Here is a 12010-nt window from a genome sequence, read left to right on the forward strand (position 1 = left end):
CTCTATTATGGGTAGGTCATTAATCCTAACCCGCCACGGACACTCACGCTATTACGAAACGACACACGCGAGGATGAGGTAAACGTAAGTAAGGATCATACGCTACAGCTACGCGTGGCGGCGGTGCTCATCTCCGTCACGTTGGCCCTTTGAGCCTGTGGTGGGAGAGTACCCCTTAACCTGACACAAGGCTAGTGTACCATCCGGATTACCAAAGTTTACCTTCTCCAGGTTTCCCCAGGTAATCATTTATCGACCATCCCGAAAGAAAGGATGAACTGCTGGATGAACCGCACGTCGAACCCCCAAGCCTGAAGATTCGTAGTTTAAAGAGCGAGAGAACATTCGATACAAATAGCACAAGGACGCTGTGCTAAAGGATAGGCATTTGATACGTGGATATAAGGGTTTCGTATAAAAATTAGTCGATTCCTGCAAGAAACACCTGGAATCGATGCTACGAACTATATATTCATGTAATATTCTGTATTTATATATATATATATATATATATATATATATATATATATATATATGTATATATATATATATATATATATATATATATATATATATGTGTGTGTGTGTGTGTGTGTGTGTGTGTGTGTGTGTGTGTCTCTCTCTCTCTCTCTCTCTCTCTCTCTCTCTCTCTCTCTCTCTCTCTCTCTCTCTCTCTCTCTCTCTCTGTATCGCCCTCTCATCGGTGGCCTACAAGTCCCCTCGAGCCCCTCAAGCACCACTCAGCCATCCCTAGGCGACTAAGATCTATTCCAAGCCCTACGAGCTCTAAAAGTATCCCCCCCACCAGAAACACTCCCTAGTGAAGTATTTCAGTGGTGGTGATGATTAAAGATTCGGGCAAATGCTGCTATTTTTTTCTTTTCTTTTTCTTTTCTTGCAGAGTTGACGTAATTGTTGCATTGTTGAGTTGATACTTTAGTTCGCTGACTGACTCTTTTGTCTATTTTCAGGACTGGCGATTAAATGCTACGTGTGCAACACCCACACGAACGAGTCCTGCGCCACTCTACCCGCGGGGAGATCTGACATCTACCTCAAGGACTGCGCAAACCAGGCGGGCGGGGAAAAGTTCAATATGTGTCGGAAGCTTGACATGTACCTGGACATGGACTTCGGCGAAAGTGAGTTCCTCCTGACTTGACGGTTAAGAAAAAAAAAAAATGTATATATATATATATATATATATATATATATATATATATATATATATATATATATATATATATATATATATATATATATATATATATATATATATATATATATATATATATATATATATATATATATATATATATATATATATATATATATATATATATATATATATATATATATATATATATATATATATATATATATATATATATATATATATATATATATATATATATATATATATATATATATATATATATATATATATATATATATATATATATATATATATATATATATATATATGGGATCTGTGAGATTACGTTGGGATCTGAGCCCCACTTACAGGCCTATTTTTGGAACCAATCATAATATTACAGAGCACCCCGCTGAGAACCGGATCCACCGAGACTGTGGCTGGATGGAGAGGGAGGAGGGGAAGGATCAGACGAACGACTGCTACTACAAGAGCGGCTACAACACCCGCACGTGGGTCTGCTCCTGCAAAGACGACGGCTGCAACCCCGCCACTGTGCCCTCTGTCACTGCCTTCCTCCAGCCCCTCGCCGCCCTTGTAGCCGTCCTGAGGGGGGCATATTAACCTCCCTGTCCTTATCCCTCACCTTCCTTCTCCTCCTTCTCCTCCTCCTGCTCGTACCTATCTTGTCGTATTTCAAACAACTCGCCCACTTTTGTCTCACTTCTTAAAGGTAATCGTTCTTCCATTTCCCTTTCTAAATACGTCTCTTCTTGTTCCTGCTGTGGCTACTGCTGTGTTGTCTGCTCAGCGTCCCCCCAACCTTGCCCCCGCACCTCCCTCACCCCCTCCCTGTGGTAGATGGTAGTGGAGGCACATTAGTCCCCCTAGAAGATAATGAGGCACAAACTTAGACCTTCCAGGTGCAAAAAATTATATATTAAAAGATGGTTCCGCTTTTCCACGAATCATTGTTTCGAGTAACCAAGGCAAAAGCCCTTAACGTGCTTCTATCACTGAAAGACGAACGTCCCCTTCCCGAGTGGCACCACGAGCCTGGCCCTCCGTCAGGCAGTCCAGACCGGCGGCGGCGGCGGGATGAGCGCTGCTGAACCGCCGGCACGCGACAGCTCAAGGGCACAGTTGTGATCTCATAGTCAGAACCTTCACTGTAGATAAATTATACCGCAAGAATCAACGCCTTTTTCTATAGTGTAGATTTACTCTAATAATTGTTAATTGTTGCGACAGATGACTGTAGAGCGTATATATCGATATGCTTTTTATTTGTTTTAAGTTCTGTTGGTGTTGTTATATCTTTGAGTCAAAATTTAGTAGAATTAGAATACCTCACTCTAAATGCAATACTGTGTCTGTTGATCAGATTTTTCTTTGAGTTTCATTATCTTATGACGCAGCTCAAGTGAGAGTCATGTTTGAACGAGCGTATCAGAAACTTTGAGCCACACACTTCATCAGCTGGACGACCGTGTCTCCCACTCTGGCCGTGACACCGTGGTCGACACAGGAGTGAAAGGGACCTCGTCGTGTGCTTCCCCGCCCGGCCTCAGCGGCGCCCGGCCGTAGTGGCCCGCCAGGCCTGTTATTGATCGTGTCTTCGCCTGGAGGTCAGAATCAAAATTTCATGGTGGTGATGAGAAAAAGCGGGATGCTGGAGACTACACTCTTATTTTTTTTCCTCACACGAGTAGAAAATGCTGAAATGTTTTGTCAAGTGAGAGCAGTGTGAGGAGGGCGGAGTAAGGGCGCCGCGAGGGGCGAGGGTACAGGGTGTGGGGTTGGACCTGCCGCGCTTCACTACCAAGGCCGACTTTACGAGGGAAGAGGAGGTTATTTCAGAAAGATTAATATTTCTCGTCACACAAATCATACTGTGACCATCCTGTGAGTTTTACAAATAAGTTGAGGAGACAAAGTAGGATGGGTTTTAGGAAGCGGATCCAAAGCGAAAATGGTGCTCATTTTTTTCCCAGACTGTGTTTATCTGTTGAGGTTTACGTCATGGAGGCAGCAGCAGTATGGCGGACTTTAGGAGGCGGAATTAATTTATTTTTCTGAGAATTTTCTATGGGAGGTGAGGGAAGGATGTAAGACCTCCACATACTGCATCTTCGTGAGAACTGATGGAACAGTATGTATTTGCTCATTGAGTTAAGGCAAGAGGGGAATGAGTGAGTGAAGAGTTGGAGAGTCTGAATCCGGCACATTATATGTCCCCTGTCAATCAGCCAGGTTGTATTACTAGTCACAAGTACGTATGAAAGGGGGGTTCCAGGATTGGCAACTACGGACATTAGATTTGTTTTTGCCTAGATGTGACCTTGTGCCCCATTACATGAACATAGACCTAATTTTGAAAGAAATACGGAGGGGACGAAAAGAGTTCAGAAGAGTCTAGGAGTATGCTCAACAGGAGTAAGACACTAAGCAATAAGAGTACAAGCTAGAGTTGGAGATGATGGATGTAAATTGTTGTAGATAATTTATGAAGACACCTTGCAACATCCTACCCATATCATACATTTCTTGGTGTCTGTGAGAGAACGTTCCTTCGGAAACTACTGTGCAGCAAAGCGAAATGAGCGATTTAATGACACCAGTCAACCAGGTGATAGCCAGCGGCAAGTGAGGGCTGCGTCCTTCCCGGTGGGCGTCGTTGGACCATTCACGTCCTGAGGTGAGCGAGCTGGGCCTTCTGACCCGTGGCCTCGAAACCCTCAACTTTGACCTTAGGACTGTTCAAACGTAAGATATCAACTAATTACTCATCAAATGTACATACTTATTTTTTGCATATTAAAGGGAGCAAGCTACACTTTAATTACTTAAAAGTTGTCTAGTAGCAGAATACGGCGATCTTGATGAATATTTAGTTTCGATCGTCAGACTCAAGGTGGCCAGGGCCAAGATTTGTAAAATACCAGGCTTGTCCACGCACACGCAGATTAGGTGACTTTACGTTCGGCGGACTGGGAGAGGATGGGAAGCAGAAAGGTTCTTTATCAACCATTCGCCTACTTTGAATTTTTCAACAATATCCCTGATCTTTAACTGATGTTATGCGTATTCAACCTCAATGTAATATTCGTACAGTAACAATATAAAATAATGCAGTGTTTTAGTTTACAGTCACTGTACAAATTACCGAAGTAACGCGTCCTATCTCTTGCCATCGGTGACGATATGCGCACAACGGAAAAATGTTGATTTGGTCGTGCAAGACCTGGTATATTATAGACCTCGGCCACGGCTAGGTTCCCTGACAGCTCGCAACATGACCCAAACTTGGACGCTATGTCGAGAGTATTTGATGTGAGTCGTTCACTGTCACTGATATGAAAGACATTGTGTGCAACGAATAATAGGTACCGAGAGTGATAGGTATATGAAAATACATTTCCATGCGAGTGTGTGCTAGGATATAGGACAAACCCTTGCGTGCGTGGACTCCATGCCAGTCTTAGAGGGCACTTTGTAAACTAGACTGAGATACCTCAACACGTACACGAACCACAGCACCAATGAGTCCAGCCAAGGATCCAGCGACGGGCGGGAATACTAGTTTACTCCGTCTAAGATTTGCGTCCGTAAACGAGAGGAGGCAGTGCCGACGGGCGGTCGTCGGCACGGTGTGCTGACCACCTGACGTCGGTGCAAATTTGTGCCATTGCTGTTCCGATTGTTCATCGTCATGTTGGACTCTATCTTGTGAAATACTATTTTGTATTGGAAGATATTTTCATAACAGAGAAATATCAATAATTGAGAAAGACCATCCCCTGTAAAAGTGTAAATTATTGCCGTTGAAGTTTCAGATATTAATAATGTTTTCTTTATAATATTATTCTTTCCTTGCATGTAAATAAAAGCTAAATAGGTGACTAGACGTAGTATGTATCACCCTGGCATGTTTTAGTCCTTAGCTTAGAGGGACAGAGGGCGGCCCAGCACCCCCAAACCCTCTTGGGTCCGCTGAACGAGACCAACCACAACCACAGTACAAACCCAAACGTGCTGCTGTGGGTACGCGACAAGCGTGTGCCAGTAACTGCTGCAGGCAGGTGAGGAAGATCAGAGAGGTAACTGGTAAACTTATTTGGTAGAATGTAGTCTCTCTCTCTCTCTCTCTCTCTCTCTCTCTCTCTCTCTCTCTCTCTCTCTCTCTCTCTCTCTCTCTCTCTCTATATATATATATATATATATATATATATATATATATATATATATATATATATATATAAAATGTGTACACACACACACACACACACACACACACACACACACACACACACACACCAACTTGCGATGACGAGTCCAGCTCGTAGTCAGGCCGTGGGGTGAATCACACCACTCCCTCTGGGCTGTGCCCTGCCAGGCTAACTTATTATAGCAGGCCGAGTTTTAACCCTCGCTCTGGCCGCTTCATTATTTTCAGTGACATTGAACGGCTACTGTCTCTTGAGAAAATGATAGCGGAGTGACGTCCCAGCAGTACCCACACATCGGTTAAACGAGCTCCAAAGCTCTCTCAGGAAGGGAACTGCCTGGCGATCACGTGTCTAGAACGTTGTCAGGCCGTAGTGAATTACACACACACACACACACAAACGCACCTCCCCCCCCCCCCCCCACACACACACACACACACATACACACACACAGCCCTTTCGGGAAGATTAACTTCGTGGGTGAGGGCGCAGCTATTGTTCGACGCCTCTCTCAGCCTCCGGGATGTCATATTGCTGAGAGCACCGACAACTTCCCTTCCAACCACGCCTCCACTGCTCCACTACCACCACCACCACCACACCGATACTGTTACTACCTCCACCATAAGTCACCACTGAGTTATTGCTGCTGATTTCTCTTCACTCTCTCACTAAGTGCTACCGCATTTTCGCTCTGAAGTTTTTCGATGATTATATACCTGATGTGGATTTTAGCACCTTGAATCATAGGTCTTGAATATTTTTCCAGCTTGAATAGCAATTAGCATGATATAATTCTCCCTCTCTCCCCATCACTCCACTATACGGGGAGGCTGTGCATGGGGACGATTCTTGTGTTACTTTTGTTCTCGCAACTCAACAAGGCAAATAAGTAATTAGCACGCCCTCTGTGTGTGTGTGTGTGTGTGTGTGTGTGTGTGTGTGTGTGTGTGTGTGTGTTAGATCGTGCCCTCACAGTCAAGATTTCTGATGTTGCATAGCGATAAATCGACAGGTACCACAAGACTCATTCAGGGAACCCGTAAAAGTAGTTTTGACATCTTGCGATACATTTTTTATACTCTCTGTATAAGGACTGAAGCTCCGTCAACATCTTGATCTCAATGTATCCTAAAGATGAGAGCAATCAATATACCTGGATAGACGATCAGAATGTGTGAACAACAGTTGACGTGGATAATCGGTTAATGTATGTGAATGTATGTATGTGTACAATTTATATGTAATGAACAACGAAAGGATCATGTGTTAGCTTACTGGACACAAATATTTGACGCAGCCACCAATTGGTAATACTTGGTAAGAATCTACACAGTGCTGCTCTTATAACTGAATTGGTCATTGATGCGATAAGGAAGGTCTACAATTACTTGACAGATGGGTCTGCAAAGTGTGTTAACGGGAAGACATTTGTTATTTATTATTAACGGGCATGTGCACGTTAGTGTGTTGAGAGAAGCAGATGCAACTACATACTGAGAGAAGAGCATTTAACTTCGCAGTTAAAAATACGCAGGTAAGCTTTTCAACGTTACTTACGCACCTGTGACACCGAAACACTCAAGGTATGCTATCTGATAGATGCTGCAACTTGACAACCACGGAGCTAATTTTTAGTAGAGTAGAAAAGCATAGTAATGAATATTCTCTTTTTGCGTACCAAACTGTTTATTCCTTGATAAACGGAAACTCACAATGTATTGTACTCTATAATCCACGGGTGTAGTTTGAACTATCAAATTTTATACCACACATCTCCTGGCACTACGCCCTGGGACTCAACTCTCATTAGTTTGATGTATTCAATTTTAAGTAAGTTTCAGGTTTAAACTTTATTGGATGGCTCAATAATAACTGACCTATCTTTTTACGTGCCTATATCTCGCCATCCATCAATGTATCCATAGCTATTTGTCTGTCTACCTATTTGTTTATATGTAGATACATAAACATATACACACACATGTAGTCATTTATGTTAGCATGGACAGAAACTTTTTGTCGTTGGATCCGGGGCTCGGGAAAGTCAGCAATTAACGTTGTTATATTCTTTGCATGAAAACAGGCAAGTGCGGGCAGAAAATCGTCGAGGTGAGTCCTAGTGACCAAGAAACTGGGAAATAAAAGTTCCTCAAGCAGAGTTCCCCTTTTATGTTTTCAGAAACTATCCTCAGTACTTTTCTCTCACCTTGACAATACCACTCTAATTACTGAAAGGAAATTTTTTCAGTAGGGAAATATATGAAAAGGGGGAGGCCCTTAAACATATGTCAGATAATTATTTACATAAGAAGAAACTACAACGGAGGAAAGATTCTGAATAAGGACAAAAGTCACGCCAATAAATCCTTTAACCGCCAAGTCATGTTAAAAATGAACGATATATGATATAGTTTAAAGATTATCTAAATTAATAATCTCAGTTTTCTATCATAAAGGCTAAATGAACACTCACCAAAATGTCGGCCTTTAACACCAGTAGGCTTCCTTGAGGGGCCTGGATGGTGGTCGGCTCCAGCCCGTCATGGTGCAGGCAAGTGGTTTTTTTATAGTGGCGCCATCTTTTCTTGGCTCATGCTGCCCCCCGGAACTCCTTCTTGATTCACTTGGACGGTTTCCTCTAGAGTCCGGGTTGATGGGTTGTCTTCAGGACAGCATGTGGGTAGTCTTAGGCCACTCGGCGGTGACTGAAAAATCCCAAATGGTAGCGTGGGGATTCGAACCCGCGTCGTCCATCACGCGGTGAATATGGAGCCCACACGCTACCACTCAGCCACCGCCTACCCTGCTACAGTTATCGGCGACTAGGACCCAAAGCCTTGCGTTTCGTGGGACTTGATGCGTTTGGTATTACAGCTGCACATGCCGCTAATGTTTCAAAGAGATCATTCTTGTAATAATCTTTACACTACAGCAACACCACATAACTTAGAGAACGATGCTAGTGTTGTTACGGCTTAAGCTAAGTGTTTGGTCCCTCTGGTTACCACTATCTACAGTGATATTCATCCATCACCATTTGTGTTCTTCCCTTCAGACGTATCTTTTTATGTGCCTATATCTCACCATCCATCAATAGCTTGGACCGTCATGCGGGTGCTCCACGGAGAGATAGGCGTAGCTCCTCTGGCTTGATTGCTTTGTATTAGCATAATTAACCCAAACTTGCTAGTGCTTGTTCCCCCAAAACAATATTGTAACTGGAGGACACAACAAATATATGTACACAAAACTGGATGAGAATTTTAAACGCTGCTAAGTGGTTTCAGTCGATCGATATATCTACCAGGCTTGTCAGAAATGTCCTACTTTTACAGTTGATTTTATAAAATACCTGCTCAAATGGATATATCTCTAACTGGTGTGCAGTATTCAGGTACACCATATAATATTTATGAATAGTCATCGCCAGGTCTTAAAAAAAAAATTACCTTGGTCGTTTTCAGTGATGGAAAACAAAAAAAAAAGTTGAGGCAACCAAGACTAATTAAATGTATGTTGCTGTTCTATTTTAAAATCACATCAAATTATAAACTGCCCAAACGTGAGAGCATAGATATCACGAAACTAACATTCTGAACTGAAATGCACGATTGTTTCTTTGAAGATATGGATTAAGGTCACAGAGGTATACAGACTTGGTGCTGCAAAGAAAATTACTAACGGAACCAATTTATTAGCAATTAATAAATTTGAGATGTCCAAGAATGACTGGAAAACTTGATGATGTGATAGTCGCAGGGGACTCATATCTGGAAGTCCTGCCGAAGCTTCCTCATGAAGAGCGCGGTGGTGTCCAAGAGGGTGGCCAAAGTTGAGTCATCGCGCATAAAACCTCGGGCTGCCGTCGTCACGTGCCCAGCCAGCCTGCAGCCACACCACTCACCATGTACACAACTTTTACCATGTTCTTCGTATTGCTCCTTATTCATACATATTATAATATTTTTAAGGACTTTCAATTCACTAGACGCGCCTCTAAAGAAAAATGTTAATAGATTGGTTACTCACGTTAATCCGACGGAGGCGACAGCGTTGGTGACCCAGTCGTAGACGCCCGGGAAGAGCAGCACCAGAGACAGACCCACCACCACCAGCAGCGACACCAGGTTGGGTAGCACGTAGGACGCAGTCTGCCAGGAGAAGAGAGGCAGCACGGGTAAGGAACAGAAAAGAGGTACAAGACGGTTGATCTGTTACAATTAATTTAGAAATTACAATAGATGACAAGCAATCATACAACAAACGTAGACGATAAGCAACATAAAGATATCTGAATAAATGATATTGATGGTGCACATGACGGGATTGATAATTCCTTGCACTTGCGATTCTCTGGGATATAAAGAGACTACAAGAGGCCAGGTGGCCTGCACATGGCGAGCACCACGACACAGCCAGGTGATGCAGCATTGCTAGTAATATTACGATGGAAATTTGTTTTTTCATACACTGATTCATAATTTCCCAGTTAGTCTTCATATAATTTTGATATCATAATGCACCTCTCAAAAATATTGGCCCGGGGCTATACCATTACCACAACTGACCATCCCTGCAAACTTTAACAGAAACTATACAAATTATGAACGACGATCGTCGTGATCAGGCGAAAACCCTTACGAATCCGAGCCCATCGGAGTGTCCGCAATAAGAAAATCTGAAGCATCTTTCCAGGACGATATTTGAATAATATTTTTTTTTTAACAAAACAGAGGCTGCAGGTGCTCACCGTGAGGCTCCTGCCGAGGCCCTCCACAGCGCTGCTGCCGAAGCTGAGACCTGACCCCACGGCAGTGACGCCCGTGCCCGCCAGGTACACGCTTGTGGCCAGGACCTGCACCACCACGCTGGCCAAATCCGGCAGGAAAGACAGCATCTAGGGAAACACTCATTAATGTTTGTGTGTGTGTGTGTGTGTGTGTGTGTGGTTACATTATGTGATGCTTTCATGACTGTATAGGTAAATATAACTTGAGAACACACTGATGTGCATATACAGGCTTTTATTTTTCCATTCACATTAGTAAGACAGCAAATATAGGCGCAGGGATTCCTCATATTACCACAGACGCCACGGTTTCACACTTCCAGTTCTACGTTATCTGAATAGCTCCTAGACAACCAAACTGCATACTAGTGTAGTGTGTCCATTTGGCTTCACTAAACCAACGAACTACACAGACTCTACTGGACTGGAATATTCGAATACCAATAACGAATTAGAATTGGATTAATTTTCTCTTTGCATTCGAATATTTACGTAAAGTATTCGTATTCGACGAATACGCTGATGAATAATCAAATTCATTATCCATCCATGTGATTTTTAACTTCAATTTGAGCATAGACATTTTACAGCATGTTATGAAACGTGACGAAAGAGCATTATTACAAAAATGAATGTGATGTCAACTGTATGGAGAAAGCATTGTTCAGCAAACAAATGCTAACTATAAACAAAAAACATACATCGAGACAATCAAAAAGACTTTCATGAACTATTCGTATTCTACATTCGATTCGCATTTCGTTCATATTCCTACCTAAACATTTGTCTCACATTCACTATATCGCTAATATGGAGAGAGAGAGAGAGAGAGAGAGAGAGAGAGAGAGAGAGAGAGAGAGAGAGAGAGAGAGAGAGAGAGAGAGAGAGAGAGAGAGAGAGAGAGAGAGAGAGAGAGAGAGAGAGAGAGAGAGAGAGAGAGAGAGAGAGAGAGAGAGAGAGAGAGAGAGAGAGAGAGAGATTGTAAACAGTTTTCTTTGCAGCTGATGAACTGAACGGATACTGTTGTTTTTCCAACCCACTGTCATGCGACTACGTTCTAAAATAAAAACTAAAAAAAATAATAGACATGATGGTAGTCTCTAATGGAGTTCAGCATCAGTGAACAAAAGCTAATTATGTGACTCTGAGGCAAACATACAAACAGATAAATAGGAAAGCTACATTGATAAGGAAACTGCATTATAGTAGTAAACAACAGGCCTATAATTTTATACCCCACTTTTTTTTTTGGCATTTCTGATGTTGATACTTTTCATTGTAATATTTTTCTACTGAAACTTTCTGAGTATTAAATTGTGAAATAGTATTGATCAAGAATTCAAGCCTTCAGCCAATTAACCGTGAAGGGAATAAGAATTGAAACGGGGTTCGAAAAATGCGAGATAATGATGATATATTACACGAGTCTCCTTCCCTGTGCCCCTGCCCCCCCTTAAGCTCTTACCTGCGTGACGATCGAAGTCCCGGGGGTGATCAAGGAGAGGACGGGTGACAAGACCCATTCTCCCTGCCCTGCCTCCCGCACGGCCCGCCCAGCCGCTGCCGCCCGCCTCACATTCTCTTGATTCCACACCTTGCCCGCAGTCTCCGCCACAGTCCGCACGGCATCGACAGCTGCATTGTGCGTCAACTAAAACCATGCTGTCTTTTCATATGTTTCCAGCTGTGTATGTGGTATAGTATTGCTCTCAGTTTGGTATAAACATTTTTCGAAAACAAGAAGAAAGAGAACCTGTCTAGCAAATGACATTCACAATACCCACCTACTAAGAATGCAGACATTACGATTCTTTCGAACGCGCGGACAGGAGT

General features: G+C 42.7%; 2 protein-coding genes across 7 annotated transcripts in view; one reads left to right on the plus strand and one right to left on the minus strand.

Annotated features, from left to right (window-relative positions):
• Positions 1-5061, plus strand: part of LOC127003322 (uncharacterized) — a 69598-nt gene extending 64537 nt beyond the window's left edge. The window contains exons 4-5 of the mRNA XM_050869824.1: positions 972-1142; positions 1560-5061. Coding sequence (XP_050725781.1) covers positions 972-1142; positions 1560-1780 — 392 coding nt within the window. The 3' untranslated portion in view covers positions 1781-5061. The remainder of the gene's footprint in view (positions 1-971; positions 1143-1559) is intronic.
• A 4005-nt stretch (positions 5062-9066) lies between these two features.
• LOC127007013 (uncharacterized) overlaps positions 9067-12010 on the minus strand; it is a 21605-nt gene continuing 18661 nt past the window's right edge. For 3 of the 6 annotated variants that reach the window (XM_050877498.1, XM_050877492.1, XM_050877505.1), the window contains exons 3-6: positions 11643-11812; positions 10139-10285; positions 9418-9539; positions 9067-9273 (exon numbers count right to left, since the gene is read on the minus strand). In XM_050877498.1, the coding sequence (XP_050733455.1) occupies positions 9153-9273; positions 9418-9539; positions 10139-10285; positions 11643-11812 (560 nt within the window). In that variant the 3' untranslated portion in view covers positions 9067-9152. Of the gene's footprint in view, positions 9288-9417; positions 9540-10138; positions 10286-11642; positions 11862-12010 lie in introns of all 6 variants that reach the window. The other 3 variants (XR_007760041.1, XR_007760038.1, XM_050877511.1) reach the window with 2 other exon arrangements.

This window comes from Eriocheir sinensis, chromosome 3, assembly GCF_024679095.1.
Source record: "Eriocheir sinensis breed Jianghai 21 chromosome 3, ASM2467909v1, whole genome shotgun sequence".
Classification (NCBI taxonomy): Eukaryota; Metazoa; Arthropoda; class Malacostraca; order Decapoda; family Varunidae; genus Eriocheir; species Eriocheir sinensis.